This window comes from Chenopodium album, chromosome 5 (genome assembly GCF_948465745.1).
Source record: "Chenopodium album chromosome 5, dcCheAlbu1.1, whole genome shotgun sequence".
Lineage (NCBI taxonomy): Eukaryota > Viridiplantae > Streptophyta > Magnoliopsida > Caryophyllales > Amaranthaceae > Chenopodium > Chenopodium album.
The window spans coordinates 67,190,496-67,218,469 of NC_137838.1; the positions used below are offsets into that span (position 1 = coordinate 67,190,496).

The following is a 27,974-nucleotide window of genomic DNA, read 5'->3' on the forward strand; positions in this document are numbered from 1 at the left end:
ACAGAAAGAAGATGGTCAGTAGTAGTGGCAATTCAGATAGCAAGCTTTTGGTTTTTTTAGTTGTTTTCTTTTGGTTTTAGGTTGTCTTGTACTCAATAAACTGGTTTAAGGGGGAGGTGGAGTGAAGATATGACTGATTGTAATGCTTAGACATAGTCGTTACTAGCCGTTGGATGGGTCCCCATAACAGAAATCCACCGCAATCTTGAAATGGGCGGTAATTTGAGTATTTTTTTTTTTTTTTTTTTTTTTTTTTTTTTTTTTTTTTAAGTAAGGGTGATAAAATAAAATAAAAAACTAAACGGATGGTTATTTTGAAAATTGATACATTTTTTTAGTAGTAATTTACAAAATTTGTATAATACTTCCTCCGTTCTTTATTACTTGACCCGCTTCGACTTTTACATTATTCACCACCCCTCCTTTGACCGTCTTTTGTGAATAATATGTAAGGAAAAATATATTCATGTATGATCTTTTTAGATTCTTCTCAATAAATACTATCATAATATATAATTTTTATAATTTTTACTTATGGAGAATTTAAGTTATTGATTGTTAAAGTTTTGCATTGGCCAGCGTGATAAAAGAAACAGGTCAAGTTTCAAAGAACATTTTAGCAAAAAATGGAAAAATACATCAAAAATTAACGTATCATTCCTCATGTATAAAGTATTATGTTATTGATTTGAACAGAAATCTGAGTAATTTACCTCCAACCTGGTTAAGGTCTTCAACTCAACCCTATTGTGTTTTGTGTGCACCAGAATATATTTAACCTCCATTGTCATCTCTCTCAATCGATCTTTCTGCTTTTCCTAATTTCCAAGGTTAGTAATTCTCTCATAATTATCTGCAGTTAATTCTATTTTCTGATGATTTTCATGTTGTTTTCAGACAATTTATTTTATTTCTATAATTGATCCTTTAATTTGATGATTCGATAATTTTGGAGGTCGACTGATGTTGAATTGTGTGATTAATTGTTAAAATTTGATTTATTTTTGTTGACAAAGTTCTTAATTTGTTATTGTTAATGGATTGAGTTGATCCCAAACTAGGGTATTCGAATTCAATACTCTGGTATGATTTTGTCTGCATTTTGAAGAAATATGATAATTATTGGTATTTCTAATTGGATTCAACGATTATGCTCAGGTTATTTGTAATTTGATAATCTGGCAACAATTTTATGCTATCTCAATGTATGTATTTGACTGGTTATAATTGTTGATCTATCAATGGTGTCTAGTAATAAAGAAATCTATAACTACGGGAAATGTGCTTTAGTTCCGGCACCGGAGCTGAGTTCGAGTTTATTTATTTGATCTCATCATGGTTGTGACATGAAAAGAAGTTGAAATCATCTAGGATTATCAAAGGGAATTCATTCTCTTTAAAAATTGGGGGATTAAAAAAAAACTGTCACTGCTTTATTACTCATGATGTGGAATTGTGGAGTGAATTATTAGTTTTATTGCTATGAGATAGCCATTTTTGTAAGACTATAGTATACAGAATGGTTTAAATTTTCTAAATGAGTGAAGTTTGTCATTTTTATTTATTTTTTTTATTGATTGTTTCTAGTTTTAGAAAACATCTTTATTTAGGTATGCATCCATGAAGCCATGAAGGAAAAGAAGACTACATCGACATTGCAGCGCATCTTTGTCAATTGTAGTGCACAGGTATTTAAGTAACACAAGTCAGTTATAAGATTCATAATTTTGTGCCCGGTTCAATTTATGTCATAGCTTTTAAACTACTTGATTAATTGATGTCCGTAGATTAACTTAGAGATGGAACTTTTCTACGCGTGGGTATGATGGAGTTGGTTTGCACCAGTCAAAACGACTTTTTTTTTTTGGGTTCTATTTTGAGGGGAAGATAATTTTATCTTACACCAACAAAGCATTAAGATTAACCTATGCATATCTAGGTTTTCCTGCTGACAGTCCTCCAATAATTTCAGCATCTATCAACAATTCAACACTGTTGTGTGAATTTTCCATTCCAACAAAAATACTCTTTTTTTTTTTGGTTAAAACAAAAATACTCTTTATTATATGCATTTTCTTATGTATTGTTTATAGATGCCTCTGATATACTTGGTAAATGTTGTTAACAGTCAAGCCTTCAAGGTAGTGATTTATGATTTATGTGGTCATGATTTATTCAAGTGGTCATGATTTATTCAAGTGGTCATGATTTATGTGGTCAATTATGTGATTGACTTGTTTCTCAAAACAATGATGCTCACCTCTCTTTGGCACCAGAGTACCAGACACAAACATCTCTTCAGGAAACATATAGGGAGGGGATATGCTAGGGCCATTAGTCTCCCTCCCTAAGAGAGATTATATTGTTGTTTTTTTCAAAATTAACCTCTGCTATTATCATTGCAGTTAATATTTGTCAAAGCATTGTTCCCATCTTTCTTAGTCTTTTTTTTAATGAATTGGACTCTCTACTTTATTTATTTGATACAGTTCACCGTACCAACATCACCGACCATCATTTCCCTTCTATGGGCCACCTTATACAGATCTTTCTTCTCTTCTCTATCTAGTTTGAATTTGAATTTAATTTTATGTTTGGCTGTCAAAATTAAAGAAAGGCAACCAATCAGACCTCCTCCTCCTTTGAAGTTTTGTTTGGTGCTCTCTCTGTTCAGTGACTACTTTACTCTTGTTCAACCAAGCTGCAACAGTGATGGAAGTTGAATCTGTAGCCTTAGGAACTGCGGAATTTAGTTTTGATCCAGTTGCCAGGCCGGCAGTGCAGTTTCTCCAAATTAACCATGGTCTTTGAAATATTAATTATTCAACAAAAAATTCCAACCTATTTGATTGTGATTTTGAAATTGATTCGGGGATTGATGTTATGTAATTGAGCTAGTATGTGGTCTTTAGGTTGTTTTGAAGTTGGAGTAATATATGTCAAAATGTGTGATTGTGGAATTGAAAGAGATAGAGAGGAGTGGGCAGGAGTGAGAGATGTAGGAGAGGAAAGTTTGCTATCTAAAGTGCATGATGAGCAATTGAACTGCTGCTTGTTCACTTTACATATGCTCCTGTTATGGCATTCCATGATTGAAATCATCTTTACTAAGGCACCCCCTTGACTAGATAGAGGATCTCACCTTGATTATTGGAGGTAGAGAATACTAGGAGGATGGTGGCAGGTGGGGGGGTGGGGTGGGGGCGCTATTCGGGCAGCTTTATGTGCAATTCTTTGGTTTGCTTATATTGCCTCCAGAATATACCCTTTCCCCAGTTGACAGATAACTTTAGAAGGCTTGTGTTCCTCTGAAGATGGCAACTTTTGTGCGGACCTTTGTGTCAGGTAGATTAACACTAACACTTCGCTCCAAGGATTGCTATGTTGTCAAAAATGTGCATGTTTTCTCATGTCTATAGTGAGTCCTGCTCACTTGTCTTCCTTCATAAAGAGAAAAGAAGTAATATTTGGAAGAGCCTTTTTGCTGTCTATGTAGACTGTGGAGTACTGGAGTATCCTTCAATCCCCCATACTGTATTTGTAATTGCTGCAAGTTCGATTTTTGGGCTTAGGTTGGGCAAAGGAGATGAAGATGTTGTGGCATAATGCTTTTATGGGGATTTTCTAGTGCTTATGGGCTCTTGGCTAAAAAGACTGCACATGTTTTCTTAGGTTCCGTGCTAATTAATGATTTTTCTTTGGGATTTAATATTTATCTAGCATCTTCTGGGCTAAGGCAGCTGGATGTTTTAACAGTTAGTCAGTGGGGAAAAATTCAGTGTTTCGATTTGTGTTCTGAGTACAATTTGTTCTGTACAGTTATATTGCAATCTGTTTCAGCTGTTCACTTTTACAATATCCCTTTAATAACAGGAGTTGTACTGCCGTCTTTGAGGGCGCTTCTGGTTCATTAGTAAAGGGTACTGGCAGCTTCAGGCTGGGTAGAGAGGCTGGGATGGCTTACAGAGGGTGATGGTGAATGGTGATAGAACATTCTCTGTGAATCAAGTAGTGTTAGATGACAGAATTATGTAAAATCAACTAGCCAAGTTGCAGGAATTAAGATCTTTGAGGGAGGGGAGTGAAGGGAATGCTGACAATTAGAAGGGATTATAGATGAAGTATAAATTCATCCCAACTACATAGTATAGTTGATTTTTAAGAAAAAAAAATAGTGAACCAATTATTCAGAGCAAAGAAAATTCCCTTTCCTTTCTTAAAGATCCTAAACCAAACGACACGTAATATTTAGCCCTGTATTTATATCTGTCAAAATCAAGGAATGTTCATTATGTTTTCTCTTAGCTCTTATTGATGTTTTCTGATAGAATGTCATATTGCATTTATCATAAGGTAAAAGTTTTCGTGTTGCGGTTTCATCTTTGTGTTTGTTTTGTTCTATTTTAATCCATTTGCTTTATATCTAGGCAAAGAATTATGGAAGCTGTGTTGCAGCAAAGATTCCAGAAGTTGAACATAATATGTGCGTGAAAGAATTTTGTGCTCTGAAGTATTGTATGCAGAACGTGGTACTGTTTCCCGTAAATAGTGAATTGGTGGCTTTGAGCAGTGTTGAAACCTTATTGTTCTTCTTTTCGTATTCATCTGATGTATTTGTTCTCTTGTAGCTTAAAGGGAAGCCTTAGTGTGGCAAATTGGACAGTGGGGCATATCTGGAATTGCAATCAATAGTTTTGATAGTTGATTTAAGAGACCATTTCAAAGGAGCTATACGTGATTGTTGTGTATACCAAAATACATACTTAGGTAACTATGCACATGACTTCATTCTATTCATTAAAATTAGAAGCTCGTAGATATATCTTTGTGGAAAATGTGCCGCAGCAGTGGCTTGTCTATTAAATGTCTGATGTAATTACTATCTTGCCTTTCTTTCTTCTATTTTCTTGCTCATTATGGTTCCTTTTTTTTTTCCTTCTGTTTGTAGGCTCTCAATTCGTTTCTTTTTCATAGTGATCCTTGGTTATCTCTACACAGCAAGCAGAATATTTTAGGGAACAAGAGAGAGCATATTAATATGAACAGCGAAGCATCAAGTTCCCAAGCCAGCATTGGCTTAAGTGGGTCAGGTGCTTTGTCACATGTTTATATTCAGTATCCCCCCTTGAAATGCAGCTTCCCAGGTTCAAAGAGCTTATTCTATGATGATGGGAATAAGTTATTGCTATCCCCAACATCTGATCAGGTAATGGTGCATAATGAATCAAGATGATGTTGTAAGGATTTGCATATTGCTTCATCAAATATTACCAGCAAGTTATTATTTTCCCATGATTTAAATTTAAGGTAATTTGGTTTTTCTTGCTAGGTTATTTCGTGGAAAATTGCACCTTTTGAGCCTAATGTTGAACCTACATCTGATTCCGTAAGTGAAGGTCCTGTATTATCTGTTCGCTACTCTCTAGATAATAAGATTATAGCAATTCAGCGGTCAATCCATGAGATCCACTTTTGGAACAAGGAAAAAGGCAGCTCATTTAGCCACAGGTGTAAGCCCGAGTCAGAGAAGATACTGGGCTTTTTTTGGACAGATTCCTCTGCTTGTAATTTCGTACTTGTAAAGACAAGGTATGTATTTAAAACTTGAAGTGTTGTTGGCTCTGATTGAGTCTATTTTAGAACCTGATGATATGTCTTTGCCAACTTCTTTATTACTAAGGTATCAATGAAAAAGGCATGCCCATTATCTCAAGAATCTGTCTAACTCTCCATGTAAGATACAATCTAAGACCACTATTATATTGAACATATTTCCGCTTTGCGGAGTAAAAAAAAAAAAACAATGTAGAAACAAATAATTAACAAATCATTTACAGTTGAAACATAAGGAGCTTATCTTAGGCTATCTGTAGTCTTCACAACAAATCTAGGAGTTCAGAAATAGAATCTTTGGATAGCAGTATAGCACTCCCTCTTCACCAGTATTAATAAAGTGAATAAGAAAATAAAAAAAATCATAGGATCTTGTTCGAAACAATTTGTGATTGCAGTTGTAATTTGTGATAATATTTGCATCCTTGGAAAAAGGTTAAGTTGTAATGTTACACTTCATAATGTGAATTTTACATATTAGAAAATTTTCACTTTGTCATTGTAACTCGAGAGTTTTGGTACATATCTTATACTCTATGCTAGATGTAATACAAAGTATTTTAAAGGTATAAACTTGTAAATTTGTGAAGAAAATTATGGATTTAAGTACCATGTGTGATGGTATAAATAAGGGATTATAATGGCTGATTACATAGCACAATGATGTATGAAGGATGTTTGGCATGAGTTCAAACAATATCATCACAAACAGCTACTTGTGGAAAGCCAAATTAACGGTGACTCAAACAGCAAATTTTTGTTTCCAATGTCTGTCACATAGTCAACAATGCTTTGAATGGACATGCTACTCCGTCTCACTCTGCTGTCCTCAAATTCCTTGCTGTTTATATATTGTTGTATAATTGTTATAGGACAATTTTTTGCCTATTATATTATGCTTTGCTTGTACCAGAAAAGAAAATCTCTGTAATGCTTTGATCCCTTCGTTCCATTTTTGCCTATAGCACTATTAGAAGAAGTCATATATCTCGTAGATTCTGCATTTGATTTGAATCTCAATTGTCATATAAATGCAAGTGGGATGGACATATGGTAAGAAGACAAGCTGAGAAGTGCTTATAGAAGCTATTAATATCATTATAGTATAGACCTAGAAACCAGTTTCACTAAATTACACTGCTCAAGTGTAATGCATTATTTCTCTGGTCCAATATACTACGTATATCAAAATCATCTAATTGCTTAACTACATCCATAATTACCAGTCTGGCATCTGCAGTATAACTTTGTAAGATTTGTGTCAGTTTAAGATCTTAGCCCTCGTATAGTCCTCAAGACAGCTTACAAACTGCAGGTTCTTAATCCATTTTGATGGGCTTAATGCCATATTACATTTCCTTTGGTGAAAGCTTTCCTGCATGTGTGTAATATGTTCTACAGACCATCTTATTATTAAATACTTACTAGGATGCAAGATTTGGTTCCTTAGAGAAGTTTCTGAGATATTGTAGCATTGGATATAAATAAAATAAAATAAAATATAAAAAAAATAAAAATAAAAAAATAAAAACATTTCTGCAGACGCTAATGAAAATTTTTGAATGCTCAAGCCAATAATCTTATATATTTTTTAAAAAAAAATTCTAAGGTTTACACTTTTTATGAAAGTTGTGTTTAAACACATTTATATTGTCTTGACAAAACGTTTTGAGTTGTAGATTCTTTGTTTCATCATTCCAAGCCTTCTATGTACGCATAATCTGATAATCATAACTAAATTCTGTGTTTGCTCTATGACTGGTCTTTTAAATGTAATAAATTATCCAGTTGTTGTAGACTGGTGTAAATTGTTTATCTAGATTTAAGTTTTTTATATGGGGTATGTGTGATCATGATGATGTGAAAGAGACTTGTAATGCAAATGAAATTTTTGGTAATTTTATCTTTTATGTTTGTCTGAGGTTGTTGGTCAAGCTGTAAATGCTATATGGAAAGGCACATAATATTTTTCTGTGATATTTATGTCGTTTGATTTACCTGTTGTCTTTAATATTGCAGTGGGCTGGACATGTTAACTTATGATTCTGAATCACAAAATATTCAACTTATCGAATCCAAGCGTGTGAATGTGAATTGGTACATCTACACACATGAAAGTCGTCTTGTTCTCCTTGCTTCAGGGATGCAATGCAAGAGTTTTACTGGATTCCAGGTAATGAATGTTCATAATAAGTTTTTTTGGTCTGGAACTTGAGAGAATAATATCATAATCTGTGCTGGAAGGTCTTAGTGCAATATGACAGCTGATCAGGTTTTATGGTGTTTGGCAATGCTTATATTTTATATGGTATAAAGGATAAAAGGAACAGTACATTTAAACATGTTCCCTGATATATGGGACTAAAAGTGAAAGTGTATTTGGTATTAACCCTTTTTTCTTTGGATTGGACCATCTTAGACTTATAGTCCAAGTACTATGGTAAAAATCTCTTGTGATCTATTCTACTCTGCTGGATGGGGCTGGATGTGAGACACTGGCTTCAATCTGTATGCCTTTTTCCAATAGATTTAATGCTTGTAATCTTGGACAGTATGGGCATGATAGGAGGATATAGAATTCTTATAGCTGATTGAGGATATATCAAAAAATATGTTAGGATAAAGATTGTTGACAACTAGTGGAGTTATAAATATAATGCTTTTCTAGTTCTTATTGTATTATTATTTTATTTCTTTCTGTAGGTTTTATTATGACTATGGTTGAGATCTTCTTTTTAGCAATTATCAAAATCATCAATAATTAGAGTATTCTATTATAATAGTGCCATAAACTAATTTATAATTTAGTATACTCCCTTCGTCCCAAAAAAACATACCATTACCCTTAGGCACATAGTTGTAGGAGATGATTGGTGGTGGGATTTGATGAACATAAGTGAATAGAAAACAAGGTGGTAAGTATTATTGTTTACTCAATTGAGGTGAGAAAAGTGGTGACCATAATGATTAACAGCTTGTTTGGATACATTATCAGGTAGGGAGGGGAGGGAGGAAGAGATTCAACTCCCTTGGTTTGGATAGAGGAGAAAAGGAATGAGGGGGTAGAATAAAGTGGAGAGAGAAATTCAGAAGAAAAACACATGAAGTAATGGAACTGTAGTAGCCTACTTCCACCACCAAAGTAGCCTACCAAAAAAAAAAAAAATTAAAAAGATGACACGGTCACACGCAAGGAAGAAGAATCAGTGTCTTGAAGATGAGCTAAGAAATATTTATATACTAGATTAGGTCTCGTGCCATGCACGGTAATTTCACTGCAATTAATCGATAAAATAAAAAACAACTTTTTATTAAAAATAATACAGATAAGATACAACTATAACATATTTATTATCTTCTTATTTTGTGTATATAATGAAATGAAACATGAACTATAAGAAAAGAGTTGATTAGACAAATGAGTATATATTAAAACTACATATTACACCATATAAACGTTTTAAAAATTAGATAATAAATTGGTATCAATTTTCTTTTTATTAACTAAAAAAGTATGTAAAATTATGTAATACACCTAATGAGAAGGAATAATAACCCTGATTAATGATTTTTGGTCAATTTTTTTTTCCTAAGATATAATCATATATGAAAGCATTAACAAATAAAAAAAAAAGAATGAAATTCTAATCAATCAATCTTCTTACATGATTACATGCATAGATAAAGTGTTTATAATTTTAAGATGTTGTTGTACTTCCTTCATTTGCTATGTTCCTCGTATTAGAAATAGGCGAGAAACCAATTAAAGCATTTTTAAAAAAATATACTGAGCTGAACCTATACTGTATTGACTGATTGGAGCTAAACTAAAATGAAATGAATATTTTATGAGAGAAGGAAATTAGGAACTGAATTGAGCTAAACTCAACTAAATTGATTGCAGCTGAATTGAATTAAACTAAAATGAAATTAAGTTGAAGAGAACAAGCCCTAAGTAGGAAGATTCTTTATAATTTATACAAGAATATTTTGAAATTTCTTAATGAAAAATGCTGAAAGAACAAATAAGCAAATGAAATAATAATAATAATAATAATAATAATAATAATAATAATAATAATAATAATAATAATAATAATAATAATAAAAAACGATACTTATAAAAGATTTACAATAATATTATGACAGTTATATTATACTATAATTCTCGAAGAAGTTTTTGCAAAAAAGGAAGGAGTGATTTGGAGGGAAAAATAATTGCACCAGAAAATGACATGCGTAATTCTTGTGTCTATTTTAGTATATTGTTATTGATTTTTCTTCACATTTTCTTAGAGAGTGAAAAAAGCTTTGATGAAGAATTTTAGGAACTATCTTAGTTTAATCAAATGAAAAAAAACAATCATTGCTTAACTAGTTTTTTTGGAAGATCTATCGAATCGAGTGTGGTTAGGGCATGGTTTGAAAATGCGGTTTCGGTCGCGATCACAGAAACAGTCGCGGTAATTCGGTAACGGGCTTGATGCGTTGATCGCGGACTTCATCGCGGTTGTCGCGCAAGAATTTTATTTTATTTCATTTTTAAGTTTTATGTATTCTTAAAAAAAAAAAATTAATTAAAAAAATGGACTTTTCTTAAAAAAATAAGAATAAAAATAAAAATAAAATATGGACTTAACTCTAGACTAAAGGTGAATGTGTAATAAGGGGTTGGGATTCACGTGGGAAAGAAAAAAGATAAAGACAAAGGGGAAGAGAAGGGGTAAATTCAGATGGTGCATGGTGGGGTCAAGATAAAAATTACTATAAAGAGAAACTAAAGAATATTCTAGGCATCCAGCTGTCATACTTTATTACCCAACCACTCCAATTTTCTCAAAAAAATAAAAAATCGCTTTTATTTGCCACAAAGTCGACTTTCACGGAGATCTCGCCGGAAAAGTGGTTTTAAATCTTAAAGTTTGCGATTTTTTTCTTCGAATCGCGGTAAATAACGTTAGATGCGACCGATTTTCAGCTTATAACGGTCGTACCGGCCGAAATCTCGGAGCTTCAAAAAGCAGCGTTATGAATTGGGAAATATCGGATCGGCAACTTTGAAATTCGTTACATCTCGGCCGATTCGCGACGTTACGACCGAGTTTTTACACCATGGGTTAGGGTGATAATGGAGTGATCAATCAATCAAAGCCTTAATCCCATAGTGGGTTAGCTATATGAACCAAAAGTGATTATTCCGTGTAATCCTCGACAAAAAACTTCCTCCTCCATCCCTTACGATCCAATGTCTCATCCTCATCCTCATGCAGATCTATATACTTCATATCCTTCCTAATTCCTTCCAATCAAGTCATTTTCCATTTCCCTCTCCCTCGTTTAACCCCTCCATGATTCCACTCTCCCACTCTTCGTACCAGTGCATTCTTGGTTCTCCATCTTACATGTCCAAACTAACGCAATCCCTTAGTTTATCAGCAATGCCTGCCACCCCTACTTTCTTGCGAATAACCTCATTTTTTATTCTATTTCTTAGAGTGTTCCCGCACATCCACCTTAACATGCACATATCCATAACCTCCATCTTTTTAATAACATTCTTTACCATAGAGCAACACTAGTCTTATGGCAGATTTTTTTCTTCAATTGTAAGGGAATGCTTAAGTCACATAAGACTCCCGTGGTTGCTCTCCACTTAAACCACCCCGACTTAATCTTGTGGGTCATGCCTTGATCAATGTCACCATTTTTATAGATGATTAATCTAAGATATTTAAAACATTCACTCATGGTCAAGTCCTTTCCATCCAAACTCACTACATCATCACTTGTTTCCCTTTTAGTACCAAAGCGGCATACCAAATATTCAATCTTACTCTAACTTAGCTTAAACCCTCTAGATTCCAACCTTTGCCTCCATTGCTCCAATTTGACATCAATCCCATCATTAGTTTCATCCACCAAAACGATATCATTCGCAAACAGCATACATCATGGAACCTTATCTTGAATTGGTGTGGTTACTTCATTTAGGAACCATTGCAAAAAGGAAAAGGGCTTAATGCATACCATTGATGCAATCCAATTGTAATAAGGAAATCTTTTCTCAACCCTCCATATGTCCTCACATTTGTTGACACATCCCGATAAATATCCTTAACCAGGTTCACGTACCTTCGTGGGATACCTTTCTTCAACATTGCCCACCAAAGTACCTCTCTTAGCACATTGTCATATGCCTTCTCTAAATCAATAAAGACCACATAATTTCAAGTGATATTTTTTATTAAATTTGAAGGTATTGATAGTAAGTTGCGTTTGATTTATATTTTAGTTACTTTTCCTTTTGTTGTTTTTGGTTTGAGTTCAGTCCAATAATCCCTCCATTGTTGAAGAGCTTGAGCTTTAAGCAAAAAATGAGGAGAGAGAGTGCTTTGTTTAATTTTAGGAAGAAAACAAAGGGAAAAAGTTTTCTGGTCATAACAATTCAGTTTGTATAATCTATTTCCCTTCCAAATATTTTCAAATTTGAAAAGATTTTATTCTTAAACCATTAATGGACCTTCTATTGCCCTCCCCTCCATTTCCCTCACCCCCTACAATTGTTATCCTAGGAATGGAAAATGCCCCCCTCCCTTTCCCTTCTCTTCTTTTCCTACTCTTTCCTACTATCCAAACAAACTGTAAATGGAGTTGAGAGAAGATGGATAAAATAAAGATTAAAGAGGGAAAGCAAAACATTAATAGATTAAATGGACCCAGCTTTGGAGTAATGGAAAAGTTTGGACAATTATTCAGAGAGTAATACTTAGAGTGTGTTTGGATCAATGGAAATGGAGGGAAATGAAGGGAAGGGAAGGGAAATAGAGGGATGGAATATCTTTCATTTGGATAATTAATAGAGGATGAAGGGAATTAGAGGGGAGAGAAATGAAGGGATTAATTTGTAAGAAATTGATCGCTCCAACCATGGAGAGATTTGAAAGGAAAACTCATTATTGTTCCCTCTTCTTTTCCTTCCCTTTTCATTACCCAAATAAGTTGTTAGTTTTTTGTTTTTAATGAAAAAGAGGGACTTTGGATCAATGGAAATGGAGGGAAATGAAGGGATGGGAAGGGAAATAGAGGGATGGAATATCTTTCATTTGGATAATTAATAGAGGATGAAGGGAATTAGAGGGGAGAGAGATGAAGGGATTAATTTGTAAGAAATTGATCGCTCCAACAATGGAGAGATTTGAAAGGAAAACTCATTATTGTTCCCTCTTCTTTTCCTGCCCTTTTCATTACCCAAATAAGCTGTTAGTTTTTTGTTTTTAATGAAAAAGAGGGACTCCCCCCTCCCCCCCCCCCCCCCTCTTACCCCTCTTAAGTGCCTAACTCTAAAATCAAGATAGAGAATAGAGATGTGATTAAACTGATTAAGGTTTGTAAGAAGCACGATCTAAATTTGTTTTGCTAAGGTTGCACACATACATTTATTTGGATGAAAAAAAAAATACATACCATGAATAGTTAAATTCAATGCAACCAACCAAAAAAGCTTATGCAACCATCATAAAGTTTTTTATACTTGAAAGATTTTTGTTGTTCATCTATAAGAATTCAAAGGGTCTTGGCTTTGCAAGTTTGTGGAGTTAGGAGAGAGAAACCTAGAATGGAGTGCCATGGTAGTTGTGTTCTTGGTTTGGATTAGGGTTATCACAGGAAATAAGTCTTATGGCAAATTGGTAATTATGTGATGTGGGTTTACTAAACCAAAACTACTAACCTATTGACCCTTTTGATGCACAGGTTAATTATATAGATTATTTTTCTTGAGGTGTGTTTTTAAGAAAATGTAACACCTATTTTGTTACTTAAATCATGCAAGTTACGTAATGCCTAAAATCTTGAACCATTTAACGTTATGTAATCTATATTTAAGTTAATGGGAGTGTGAAAGAATTAATGTTGATTACATGTAATGAATTGACTTTATTGATGATTTTAATATTTTATTTATAAATAAAAAAAAAAAAAATTAAAAAAAAAAGGAAAAAAAAGGTTAAATGGTGAGTGTTGATTTCATGTAATGAATTAACTTTATTGATGATTTTATAGATAGATAGATTTTTGTTGCAACAAAAGCACCTCATATTTTAGGTTGTATTTTGATAATTTACTTCTTATAAATAACTTACTGAATAAAGGACTTTGCAAAAGAGTAGAAAGGAAATATTGGGTTATCTAGGCTTTTTTTTTTTTTTGAATTTTTCTTATTGAATTTGATTTTATTGGTGCTTACTTGCCATGCCAGTGGCTGGATACAGTTTATATAGTCTTTAAGAAGAGATCCCTGTGAATTAATGCTCTTTTATCATTTTTATTTGCTTTCATAATTTGTCTGAAACTTGCCCATTTCCTCTATGTAGCTCTCATCTGCTGGAATTATTCGCTTGCCAAAGTTTGAAATGCTGATGGCCAAGTCTGAGGCCAATAGTAAGCCAATCCTAGCTGCCCAAGATGTCCACATAATCACGGTGTAAGGCTTGCAGAGCTGTTACTGATTATTCTCCTTAGTCTGAATATATGTGAGCTCTCTGAAATATTTATACCTTTACAGTTATGGAAGAATATACTGCTTACAAGTTGATAGAGTGGCCATGCTGCTCCATTGCTATAGATTTTATCGTGATGCTGTTGTACCACAGGTACTTATTCTTATTTGTTCTTTTTCTTTCCTCTAACCTCTGTTAAATATTGTAGAACTTTTATTCGGCATTGAATAATGATTTTGATGCTGTTTTTTGGGTGATGGGAACATTTTCTATTGGAAGTCACATCATAATTAGGGCTGGAATACTGGAATTACAAATTTGAAATGACAGTATCTTCTGTCATGAATTCATGATCACGGTTAATAATCGGCGCATAGCACCTATTGATTTCAGCGCATATAGGATGGCAATTTTGCAATTAAAAAGTATGCAAGGAATCAATATTTGAGGGAGGGGCACATTAGTCATAGCGTATTAGTAGTGTCTTGAGGAATAAGTTAGAGTTAGTTATGAGACTTTTTCTATAAATAGGCCTCATTAGGAGGAATAATGATCATGCTGAAAATATTGTTAAGCTTTGCTTAGTTTTGGAGAGCTGCTCTTCCTCTCGAATGAAGAGTGATTGTATTGTTTGATTACTCTGATCATCAATACGAATATCTGGTACTTAGCTATTTTTTTCTGCTTAATCATCTTCCTAATCTCTCTGATCTGAGCTAATTCCTAGTAAAGTACTATTCAGATAACTTATACTTTAGTGGTACATTATACATGCATAATGGTACATAATGGTACATTATACTAGAGAGTCAGCTTTTTCCAGAAGTTGAAACTTAAAGGATGTTAAAAAAGTACCACTACACTCGTAAATTCGTAATAGTCCACAAAAAGTACTATTCAGACAGCTTATACTTTAGTGGTACATCATACATGCATAATGGTACATAATGATACATTATAATGTATCACTAGAGAGTCAGCTTTTTCTAGAAGCAAAAATTGAATCAGCGGAAATTACTTCCTTACCCTCCTATTTGCATAGCTCGCCCATAGGCGCTATGCGCCCAGACTCACTCCATGATCACAGATTTGCATTATCACAAACTGACACAATTCATGAAGTTGCAAAATTGAGATGAAAACATGTTATCTTACTCTTCTCTGATTTTCTGCTGGTGGTGGGTCTATAATTTGTTGTATGTTTCAGTCACTTCACCCACTCTAAAAGTTACAGCCTATTGTTTCCGAAAGTTCTTCAGTCTTCACACTCTGTTTCGTTCATTTCAGAAAGTATTTGACTCAAACCCCTTCTACTACCTCATCCTCTTACTGTAATGGACTAACCTAAGGAGGGGTAGTATGGGTATTCTAGTAATATTAGTTTACTAGGTTAATAGTCCTTAGTATAAGTAGAGAGGGAGGGGAAAGATAAGGTAGGCAGAAATTTGGTGAGAACCCTTGAGAGAGTTATGACCTAAAGCCATTGTTAGAGAGTTGTGAGCTAAACTCATTATTGGAGAGTAATAGCTTGAAGCTACTAAACCTATCTTTTGTAGTCCTTTCTCACTGTCAAGCAATATTAAAGCATTCATTTTTGTTATTTCATCATATTAAATCAATTTAATAAAAAAAAAATCAGATTATTTAGGGCTTGTTTGGCATCAATTTTGGTTTTCAGTTTCCTGTTTTTTTGAAAACCAAAAACCAAAAACAGGAAACAAGAAAAAGGAGTTTTCACTTTTTAGTTGTCAGTTTTCATAATTATCATAATTTTAATAAGTTTATATAATTTTTGATTCATTATGGGACTCGTATCATATACTTTTAGAGAACAAAAAACCAAAAAACAGAAAACCACAACAATGCCAAACGAACCCTTAGTTAATCAAAGAATCAATCTTTTCTGTGGGTTCGGTCTGTGAATTTCAACCATATTTACTTTTTTCCATTCACTCTCTTAATTTATCAACCTTTTTCATGTACACACTTACCTTTTTACACTGTCTTGTACTTTATCCACCTTTTTGTTACACCCACTCACCACATCAGCATTCTCTCCAATTGTCTTAATATGTGTGAGAACTGTAGATGTTAAGAACTTTCAGCAACGGAGGTAGTAGAATTTTGTGTATCGCTTGATGGGTGGAGTCTAGCCGACACATTTATGCTCATGCACGTGCTTATGATGAAAATAATTTTCAATTACCATCTAGCTAAGTATGCTTTTGTACTAATACACTATTAATTTCAGGGCTCTTTACCCATTTATTCCAGCAAGGTTTCTGTGAGTGTGGTTGATAATGTACTGCTGGTTCATCAAGTGGATGCAAAGGTTGTCATACTGTATGACCTTTTTGCAGAGTCTAGGGCGCCGGTATCTGCTCCACTTCCTCTGCTTTTAAGGGGCTATCCTAGAGCAAGTATGTTTTCTACTTCTAGTCCTTGTAGCAAAGGTGATGGACGTTCAGAGCCACAACCGGTTGATGAAGATGAGACAACAATTTATAGAGATGGATGGACATTTTTGAATCCAGATCTTATCTGTGATACCAGAAGTGGACTATTGTGGAAAATCCATTTGGACTTGGATGTGAGTACTACTTTTAATTTTAAAATTGTTTTAAGTGCAAAATGCTGTTGTTACATTCAATGCCTTTTATGCAGTCTATATCTGCTAGTAGCTCAGATGTACCCTCTGTACTGGAATTTCTTCAGAGACGGAAGTTAGAAGCAAATAAGGTATACTATATAACCTACTTCCATTTGGAAATCGCATTATGAAGTAAAATTTTATTCCCAATTTTTGCAAAAGGTTATTCAGTCAGCATTCACTTATGCTTTATTTTTTACTTTTTCTCTGACTCAGGCTAAGCAATTATGTTTGGATTTAGCAAGGACTATCATATTGGAGCATAGGGAAGTGGGTATTGTTGCACAATCAATGGATGTTCTTATGACTTCTTATTCCCGTGCAATTAAGACGGGCAGTTACTTTAAGGGGATAATAGCTGATAAAATCCTTTCTTCTGATGTCCAACCTGCCCATAACCCTAGACCTGCCACTGATGAATTCTCCAGAGGAGATTCGAGTGGAGTACCTATTAAAATGGACTCCTCTGTGATCCCTGATGAATATACTAGATCTTCAACCATTTCACATTCAGATTTAGAGGGAAAGGTTGGTCTGAGTTCAGCTAGAAGTAAACTGGTTGAAGGTGCTCAAAGTTCTGGTACAAGGATTCAGCAATCATCCTTAGAGTCTGAAGTTCCTGGTCCCAGTAGTGTCCCATTGGATGCTAATAATTTAGAGCAGCAAGAATCTCAGATCACCACTGCAGCCATTTCTCCTGATGAGCTATACCGCTTTGTATTTTCTTCTGTAGATGAAGAGATGACTGGGGATCCTGCTTATTTGGTTTCTATCCTTGTTGAGTTCCTTCGCAGGTATCCAAATTGATATTCTTATACTCTCATAGCTCCACTTCTTATTTTGCTTCTCCAGTGAATTTCCCTCCCCGATTTTATGTTGATCATCCTTACTGCCTGCGGAATACTAAAGGAGAGGAAAACAGTTCAAATCTTGGAAATGTTTTAAAGAAAATAGTAAGACGAAGTAATTGTGTTGATGGTTCGTAGCAATACTTAACAGTAATTATGCGTACTGTGGTATTTTAAGAAGTTCAGAACAAGTACTCCCTCTATTCTCAAAAGTTCGACTCACTTTTCATTTAAAGTTGTTTCACCCCTCCTACCCCATACTATTTACACCTTAACTCTCTCTTACTTTATCCACCTTTTTCTTACACCCACCCACCTTTTTACCCCATCTCTTTTACTTTATTCGCTTTTTTTTTTTAACCCCACCACTTTTTCCATTCATTTCTAGAAACAAGATTCTACAGTAAGCAGGTCGAGCTGTCGGGAAAGGAGAGAGTATATTAGTTATACTCCGTATAATTTTTGTTTAAAGCTCCATATTTCTTTTGACACCTTGCCTACATTTTGTTTTCCTCCTTTGAAAAGAGGTTTTTTGTTTTAATTTTTTTTTTTTAAAAAGTAATAATTCTAGCTTTATTTTCCATGTTTGTCCCTCTCTTTACTCTGCATGAAATTCAAAGGTTTTATTATCTTATGTCATTTCTATGTTTTTACGTTGATGGTTTAGATTTCTGAAAATTAGAAGCAACAATGTTAAAAAAAATCATGCGAAGATTCTTTTGAAATAGTTGCTAAGATTATTCTGTATTTCTGTGAATTGTGCATTAATTTAAGTTACCTTAAACATTATCAAATGCAATTTGATAACTTAGTATCAGCTTTGCTATTGGTCTGACTTTCCAGTGATTTATGTACTCGTATTAATGTAGGTTGAGTAGTTTTCTTCTTGAGGATGTGGTTATTTAAACAAGCAGAAAAGCTAATGTCTAAGATAATCACTTCATTGGCTGTAGCATGTAATAGTGGGAGGATGAATACAGCTTCTGAGAAGGCCATTGGAATAATTCTTTCCTATTTTATATTCTACTGAAATTTGCTTGTTGCTTATAGTGATGAAGAGTCGAGTAGTTTTTTTTCCTGTGATCATGCACAAGGTCGTATAAATAATAAGCTACTAAATGCTTGTCAATTCTCTTTATTATTGATAGTGCTACACTGGAAAGAATCAGAGTGTATCCAAGTTTATATGTTCTGATGATTCAATTGCTAGCACAAGGTGGGCGATTTGGAGAACTGGGCTTGTTCGTCATTGATAAGGTTTTGATGCAAATTCAATTCTAGTTTATTTTACTGACCTGCAAAGAGTCTGTATCAATTTACAAATGAAATTACACTGCAGATTATTGAACCTTCAAAAGAAGTTGCTTGTCAACTACTAGAATCTGGCCGTCAGCATCCTCCAACAAGAAAACTTGGAATGGACATGCTTAGGCAGCTATTTTTGCATCATGATTACGTACTGTCACTGCTGCAGGATGGATATTATCTTGAAGCCTTACGCTATGCGCGTAAATATAAGGTATGCTTTTCTCTCTCACACACACATCTGCTGTTACAACTTGAAGCATATTAACTAGTAATTTTGTTTTTGTGTTCCAATTAACGGATCTTTTTTTATTTCATCTTCTATTTTTCATAAGAATTGGCAAGATAATTACAAAAGTATCTTCCTTGCACTCCTCTGCTTTTTCTTTCTTCTTTTCGTTGATTTGGTCTGCCTAATCATTAAATGTTCTTTTAAAAGGAAACCTAAGTACATACTTGGTACTGTGAGTCTGTAATTCCTTCACCTGTCCTTTAAAATACACAATTCTACTGTGTAAGATGTACCATAAAATGCAGAAAAAGATGTATAATCTCAATGTATGGAGTTCATTTAATTTCTTTTAACAAAGCGACATATGTGATTTTCAGGTTGTCACGGTCCAGCCATCTTTGTTTCTTGAAGCAGCCTATGTCTCAAATGATTCTCAACATCTGGCCTCAGTTTTAAGATTTTTTTCAGACTTCATGCCTGGCTTCAAAAACACATCAGATCATGCTACATATGGCGAGATTCTGCGCCAGATGAATGCTCCTTACGTAGGTGCTTAGTCGTTGATGTTTCCTTTATCAACAAGTAGCCCCTGCAACAGGACACTTTGATGTTGAAACTTCAAATGGTTGATGATGCTGTATTTATGGTATACCCAAAACAAAAGCTGATGACTATATAGTAGGTATAAGCCACAGGCTTTGGTAGAGGAGCACTGGCGCACTGCTCGGTAAAAATAGATTGAGTTCAGTATAATTACAAATTTCGTTTTGAGCAATTGTGTGCTGTGTCACTTTCAGTATAGACATCAGTTATTCATAGTTAGGGCCTGTTCTCTTCCGTTGAAATTCAGTTTAGTTTAGTTCAATTCAGTTCAGCTCTTAATTTACGTCTAATGATATTGCTAATGATATAAAGCCAAATTTCACAACAACAACAACAACAATTTAAATAATAATAATAATAATAACAATAATTTAAATAATAATGATAATAATAACAATAGAGCAGGCCCAGGTTACACACGGTGAGGAACAAGATTGTTTCTCACGAACACGTGGCATGCCAGTTGGCAACCAGTTGGCAAGTTCAGTTAAAGATGTTACACGTCATCAGCCTCTCCATTATTTCGTTAAGTCACGCTGTTAGTGTTCCACCACTAAACACCTGAGTTTCTCACGAGTTTCAATTAAAGAAGCTCCCATCTATGAATTTGCTACTGCTGTCATTTTGCTATACTTGGGTATGTATTTTGTTAATTTCTGTTTAGTATTTGATATTAGATGGTATTTGTAGATGGACATGGATGTTAATTTGGTAGGTGGGTGTGCTGAGGCGGGTAATTTGATGGAAGTTAGTGTAGAATATAGTCAACACGAAGGTTGTGTTTTGAATTCAGAGAACCTTAGTTCAATGGGAGGTGGTCGTGATGATGGGGTGGGTAATTTGATTGAAATTGGTGTAGATGGGAGTGACAGTGAACATGAGGGGTGTGAAGTTTTGAGTGCACAGATATTAAGCTCAATGGGAGGTGGGTGTGATGAAGTAGGCAACTTGATTGAAATCGTTCTTGATGGCAGTGAACAGGAAGGGTGTCAAGACGCGAATACACAGTCCTTGGAGAACATCACCCTTACACAGACCATTGAAAACACTTCACCTTTGCCCACTAGAAATGATACGGCTAACAGTCCAGTGCAGAACTGCTCCCCAAATGAGACAATTCAAACCGTTGAGACTAATGTGTCAACGAATGAGTTCTGTATGATAACCACTATTGACCCTCCAAAAATCGGTATGGTTTTTAAGTCCTGGAAGGACATTGAGCTGTATTACAAAACATATGCAGAGCAGTGTGGATTTGGGGTTAGCAGGGTGCAAGCTGCTCCTAACAGTTCCAAATCGATTAGCAGGATCACATGGAAGTGTGAATGTTGGGGCCCGCCAGACATGAGGGCTAGGAGGGAGGCAAGGAAAAGGGCCAAGTTAATGGATGTTGGTGGCTCTGCTAGTAATGTGAATGGTGACATTGGTGAGGATGAGCTTGCACGTGCTAAAAGGAAATCCAAGAAATGTTTCTGCTTAGCTAGGATATACGCCAGTCTTTCGAGTGATGGCCTATGGGTTTTGAAAACCGTCCACCTAGAACATACTCATATTCTTTCTCCAAGCATGGCTAATTTGGTGAAAGAGTATCGTATGAAGAAAATGACCTCAACTGTGCGAAAGAGGTTAGTTAATTTTTATGGGGAGGGTGTTAGTGTTTCGCAAATTCGTGGGTGTTTAGGGATGGAGAACAAGAATTTGCCGAATGTGAAGGATATGCAGCACGAGGTTTACAAGCATATGCGCCTGAAGATGGCCGGTGGAGATGCACAGGCAATGATGGATTACTTTGATTATATGCAGGCTGATAATCAAAACTTTTACCATGTCCATAGGTTGGATAAGAAGGGTCGTCTGAAGGATGTGTTGTGGGTTGATGCAAGGAGTCGGGTGGCTTATGAGGAGTTTGGAGACGTGGTGTGTTTTGATTCCACATATCTAACAAACAAGTACGAGCTACCATTTGCCAATTTTGTGGGAGTAAATCACCATGGCCAGTCCATTTTACTAGGTTGTGCTCTAATTTCACATGAAGACTCTGACACCTTTCGTTGGATATTCCATCAGTGGTTAGCCTGCATGGGGAACAGAGCGCTCGGTGCTATTCTCACTGACCAAGCAACTGCAATGAGGAAGCCTTTAGCTGAAATTATGCCCAATACACGTCATCGTTGGTGTATATGGCATATACTTAGGAAATTCCCTGAGAGACTTGGAAGCTGTGCCTTTTAAGTAGCCTACCGTAAGCTTCGTTTTATACCCATTTAAAACCTGCTGTTCCATACACCTAATTTTTATCTTTGTTTTGTATCATAGGTATAAGAAGTTCAAGAACCCTTTGAAGGAAGTAATATATGAAAGTTTCACTGTTGAAGAATTTGTCACTCGTTGGTGTGATGCAATGAAGCTGTACAAGCTTGAGGATAATGAATGACTACAAAATTTGTTCATTGAGAGGCACATGTGGATACCGGCTTACATGAAAGAGTACTTTTGGGCTGGTATGAAGACAACGCAGAGAGAAGAGAGTATTAACAGGTTTTTTGACGGATTTGTTACGCGCAAAACTAAGTTTTGTGAGTTTCCTAGAAAAATATTGCAAAGCTATGAAGAAGAGGACCTCCGATGAGATAGATGCTGATGCAAGGGATTCTAAATACATAAGGAGGCTTGTCAGTGGATTCACAGCCGAGAAGTTTTTCCAAAAAATCTACACAGATTCCAAGTTTCAAGAAGTGCAAAAGGAATGTTCAAGGATGCTCTATGTTGTTCCTAAGGGTGAGAGGGTTGTTAGTGAAACAGAAATACACTATCTTCAAGAAGACAGAGTTTGGATCGTTCCTGAAGGAGCAAGTGAAGAAATCATTACTGAACGCCGGAGGTTTTACTCTCTTGTTTTCAATCCTATTACGAAAGACACTACCTGCGACTGTCGCAAGTTTGAGAAGGATGGTATTCTTTGTAAGCACATCATTAGAGTTTGGGATGATAACAAGGTCAAAGACATTCCATCAAAGTATGTACTTGATCGTTGGCGGAAGGATATTCCCAGGAGGCACACACGAGTTAAGGTGGCTTACCACGACCCCAGTGAAACCAAAGAATGTAAGCGCTGGAACAGCCTGATTCACGATCTCGAGGCTTTGTGCGACGAGGCATCAGCGGTGGATGATGATACGGTTGAGGCAGTTCGCACAGCAGTGTCAAAGATACGAGCGGAAATAAGGGTACGCCGTGCTAAACACTTGGCAGCCAATGCTCCAACTGAGTGTTCAGCATTCCCTTGTTCTGAAATTGGATCATCTAATCCCCAGCCAGGGCCAAGCAGTACACCAAAGTCAGTGTCCAAGGCAGCGATACCTGAAAGTGGGACTAATCACAAACCTTCCTGTGATTAGTGATCCCTTATGTCCAAAACGTCGTCGTGGCCGACCGAAGGGCTCCAAAAATAAGAGCCCAGCTGAATTAAGGAGCACACCCATGCCTGTTAACGAGCCAGATCAACCACCAAAGCCAGGCACCGGAACTCATCAAAGCCATACCCATGGTGAAGGAAACGAGAACTCTGCATTTGTAATTCATGAACCTGTGGGCCAAGAAAGGCGTCGTGGGCGGCCGAAGGGCTCAAAAAATAAGACCCTGGCTGAATTAGGTAGCACACCGATCACTAAGCATGTGACCGAGTCACCGCAGCAAGTACTAATGCCAGACACCGGAACTGACAATTCTGCTTGTGTAATACATGATCCCGTAACTGCAAAGAGGCCTAGGGGGCGTCCTAAGGGATCTAGACACAAGACCCTGGCTAAATTAGGCTACAATCACAGTAAGTCGAAAGCTGCAAAGGTAACAACCTCAAATACCCTCCTCACTTGTCCTATCGCGTCTTCATTTGCTATTACCAGTCTCTTAATTACCTGTTATGTGGCCATTTCAAAATTAGGCCTCAAAACCCAGAGTCGTCACAGGACAAACATCCGGAAATTTCACAGGACAAGCTTCAAAGTTACCGGTAATTTTAGTATGTAACAATTACAGGTTGTTCACTAGTAATGCAACTAAAAGTCAACTAACTATGCTTTGTGTAACAACAGAGGAAGCGTAAAACAAGACAGAACCCATACACTGAATTTAACACTGCCACTCATGATGCTGAACGTGATGAATTCGACCCATGGGGTGCCACGGAGGAAGGTCTCACAGAGCACTGGTACGAGTCTCCTAACGATTGATCACTAAGTACCATGACTTGGGGTCGTGGTTTTAAGTATCAAATGATGACACTGACTTTAAGTTTTCAATCAAGACAATATTTGTTTCACTTTGAAGTGATGATTTTGTTTGTCTGAATCATTTTCAACAAGATATTAGTTGCATCTAAAACTTAATTAAGGGGATGGAAAGACCATCATGTATTATTCGTAATGGAAGTGCTAACTTCGGTCACTTGACTAGTTTCGGATAACTCATTCTGTTACTTGTTATATGTAATCGTAGCATTGATTTGCCTCATTTTGTAGTTCTGCATCTAAGATTTTGATCAAAATATTTGCAATTATTTTTATTCTTTTGGTTAAAAAAAAAACGATATGGGCCTATAACCTATGACCAAATCAGGTGTCTGTACAAAAAATGTTGAACAATTTTGGTAAGTAACCATTTTGCAATATGGGCCTAATTAAAATATTGGAAAATGTTTGGCCCAATCTCCAAAACAAACATAACCAATGTGATATGGGCCTAGTTATAAGTGTAGCCTATTTTTAGACCATCAATATTATCATGCAAAAGGGTTCTTTCACTAAATGGTTACCAACCAGACCCACAATACCATACCCGACCCTCCATGGCCACAAACATAGCTGCAAATTCCATTGGTAACAAAACTAGTCCGAAGGGATGTAAATGTAAGTTGCAAATACCTTACACACTGTTGTAAGTAACTACGTCACTTACTTCATTCATTTTCATTAGATGCAAAATTAGTTTCTAAGGATTCTGGTCGATCCATTACATCAAAACTTCAAAAACCAACCTTAATTAACTAAATAGGTTAATTCGTGAGATTAAATGTCACCAAACACAATATTTTACAGCAAAAGGGTGACTACATATGAAACTTTCTACTTGCATTTAAATCCCAAAAGGCACATCACATTAGACGAACGTCAAGCCACAAAGGCCACAACTTAATTCTCCGGAAACGCATATACAAAATCCTTGTTCTTGATTCCTACATCCCTAACGTTTAGACGCCTGTTCAGTCTCACGTCCTGATGCATCAAAACAATGCTCCAGGGATCCTTGTTCACCTAATTAACTACACTTGTTTAGTATAACAACAACACTAATGAAGTACGATTGAGATTACATACCACCCCAATAACGTCGAGGACATCACCAGATGTTATCCTCAAGCTTGCAGCCACATCGGTTGGTGAGATGACTATGTCATTTTTTTTCAGCACAATATCATGAGGCAATAGATCCACACGTGATGCGTAATCCTGGTACATCTCTTCAAAGGTTTTGTCATCCCTCATCTCATACACAACCCCCCAGTCATTACGCTGCCTGCTCTTCACTAGGACAGTGTGAGTGTCCGAAGAGGGCTTTCGATCTGCAAGAGGAATACGCACATCCTGTTCAACAACAGGACCTGTTGGTAGGTCTGGCTCAGAGGATGATGCTGGTGGGCAGTTGAGTGCCTGGCGTAGCTCAGCCACGGCTTTGCCATCACTCATTTGTCCCATCAGCCTCTCTTGAGCACCACCTGCCATGATTTTGTAAGGGATAGCAGCTCGCAGCCTGCTTAAGGCATTACGAGTGACGACTCTTACAAGAAGACTTCCTTTCTTCCTTGTGAAACGCCTATTACACCGTGGCTTAATTAGACGCCTGGGTTTATGGTAGTTAGGAGAGCGATCTGGGAATGAAGCGGGTTTGGTTAAACCAAGTGGCGAGGGCAAAGTGGTGGAGGAAGTGTTTGGAGCCATGGTTGCAAGCACACAAGCTTAGGGTTTTTAGAAAGGATGCTGTTAGTTTGGTGGGAAAATAAGAGTTTTCCCTCCACCACTATTTATGATGATACTCACCCAATACCAAGCTGCCACCTAACATAAACTTTTGGCGGGAATAAGTATTGAGTGTGCCCTAATAGGGTTGCCATTTCTATACATATGCAATAACCTAATCAAGTTTTACTAAACTCACTATTAACTTTAAGTGAATGCTAGTATAAGATGTTTTGGCAATGATTGACCCAACTACTTGCCCTAACTGAATATCATTTCCAATCAATAAACGAACTTAATGCGTACACTAACATGTCGAGAATATTAACACCTACTTTTAGGATCAAGGTGTGCTTAATTGTTATTATTTAAGTTTGCATTTGATGATGAGGGATTTTGGGAAATAACGGGTTTTTATTTTTAACTACGTACTTTTACTTTACACCCACCGTTTTAATTAATATGGATATGTAAATGGTAATCGAGATCGAATTATCTCGACATTTGCAGTGAACACATTACACTCAAGTCCTTTGTCTTCAAATTTTTTTTTCTGTTACTTTTTTTTGTTAAGGATAATAATCACCAAGTGAGAGTAGCAAGACTAGCAACTAAAATTAAGCCTTTACATAACACTTTTAACATACCCTAGCTTCGATATCATAAATGTTAAGTAAAAAAAAAATCCGTACTTTCACTAAAAGAGGTATTGCTCATAGTACATTGCTGCAGTCTATGCCTCACTAGGAGGGTAGAGCATGGTTTTATCCATTGGACGGTTGAGGCTGATGGAGACAAGTCCCTGCTACCCTTTTTCTATATCTCATTTTCCTTCTTCTCAGCTGAATACAAGTGCGAGCAGGCTCTATTTGGTCTACAACTATAGCATATGTGTACTGTCGACTATGCCCTAAACAAATACCAATACAACCCTCCTTCAAGAAAAAAAAAAGGGGGAAAAAAAGGGGAGAAAAAGAAGGTGACCACACATCCCTCTACTTCATGTAATACCATTTTTGTTTTGTGATTTCTCTTATCTTGTTTCCAAATAGCTCATTACGATTAACTACATAAAAGGCTATTATAATTTATGGCACTATATTCACATTAGTAATACTAGTAAATTATATTCTTATAATCAATCATGATCAAGATCTCTACTCGCAAAAAGATCAAACTACTAATTAATTCCCTGTTTTGGATTTATGTTTAAAGCACTATCGAGGTTTGTCCAGCATCTGGATACATAAACTTTGGCAATACTCAAATGACCATGAGATTAAACTATGCTACCACTTCAGCTATAAGCATACACCAAGCTCATAACTAACTTGGTCGAGCCATAATCACCTTAGGTCGAAGTTATACACCATTGGATCTAATTAAATTAAAAGTACTCGTACTCATCACTGTCGGAATCTTCCAAAGTCTTCCCCAAGCCTGGTGAACTCGACAGATCATCAAAAGCAATCCATAACCGTGGTCGGCCCATAACCCACAGTGATTTCATAACGTTGTCTAGGACAGCAAATCAGCTTATATTTGATGTAGACCTAGTGCTAGTTTAGGTGTTTTCTGCACTTGTTTTTCATGTGTTTAAAAGTCTAGAACCTACGTCCTAAGCCGAAATTGCTTTTATGATTTCAAATGCAATCTTATGCATCTCTATTATCTAGTTGAAATGACTATCCGATCCCAAAATCCCAATCAAAATATTTTGTAATTTTTTGTCCTGATTATTTCTTTATAAATGCTATAATAATTCGTTATTTGAAAGAAATATTTATATTCAACATTACATATGTTAAAATAAAATCTAAATTCACAAGTTTACCAACAATCAATTCACAAGTTAACCAAACAAACAAAATATAAGCAATAAAATCAACAATTCACCAATTCACCAACAATTCACCAAGAAATAAAACATAATGTCACAAGTTTACCAACTAATAATTAAGCAAAGAATACATAAGTTACAGATCTCCAAAATGGAAAATGACTACTAATAACAAAAATTATACAAAAGAAGACATTAATCCACAACTTCATAGTCTAAATCAAAGTCATATAAACTTACTACACTCACCCTTGCTTTCACATCCCTTTCCTTTGACAGCCACAATTCTTCTCTTCCTGACTGGCTCCTCATCCGTATCACTATCAAGATCAATCGGAGACTTAAAATCGCTACCAATTTCTAAATCCTTA

At 35.7% G+C, this 27,974-nt stretch overlaps 2 protein-coding genes across 4 annotated transcripts; both read left to right on the forward strand.

The window, feature by feature from the left end:
- Positions 1–660: 660 nt before the first annotated feature.
- On the forward strand, positions 661–20,009 carry LOC145630884 (uncharacterized). 3 transcript variants are annotated; one of them, XM_081683008.1, is made up of 15 exons: positions 661–830; positions 1,588–1,688; positions 4,428–4,529; positions 4,629–4,767; positions 4,949–5,206; positions 5,330–5,589; positions 7,633–7,786; positions 13,986–14,095; positions 14,177–14,264; positions 16,363–16,701; positions 16,776–16,850; positions 16,978–17,555; positions 18,758–18,866; positions 18,949–19,128; positions 19,524–20,009. In XM_081683008.1, exons 5-15 carry the CDS (start codon positions 5,039–5,041, stop codon positions 19,701–19,703), a joined length of 2,241 nt encoding a protein of 746 aa, XP_081539134.1. In that variant the 5' UTR covers positions 661–830; positions 1,588–1,688; positions 4,428–4,529; positions 4,629–4,767; positions 4,949–5,038; the 3' UTR covers positions 19,704–20,009. The 3 variants fall into 3 exon arrangements, with proteins under 3 accessions (XP_081539134.1, XP_081539135.1, XP_081539136.1); XM_081683009.1 differs by having other exon boundaries at positions 1,594–1,688; XM_081683010.1 differs by having other exon boundaries at positions 1,611–1,688.
- A 2,346-nt stretch (positions 20,010–22,355) lies between these two features.
- LOC145633038 (protein FAR-RED ELONGATED HYPOCOTYL 3-like) lies at positions 22,356–23,147 on the forward strand. The gene has a single exon (XM_081685345.1). The coding sequence runs from the start codon at positions 22,356–22,358 to the stop codon at positions 23,145–23,147; it is 792 nt and encodes a 263-aa protein (XP_081541471.1).
- The last annotated feature ends 4,827 nt before the right edge of the window (positions 23,148–27,974 follow it).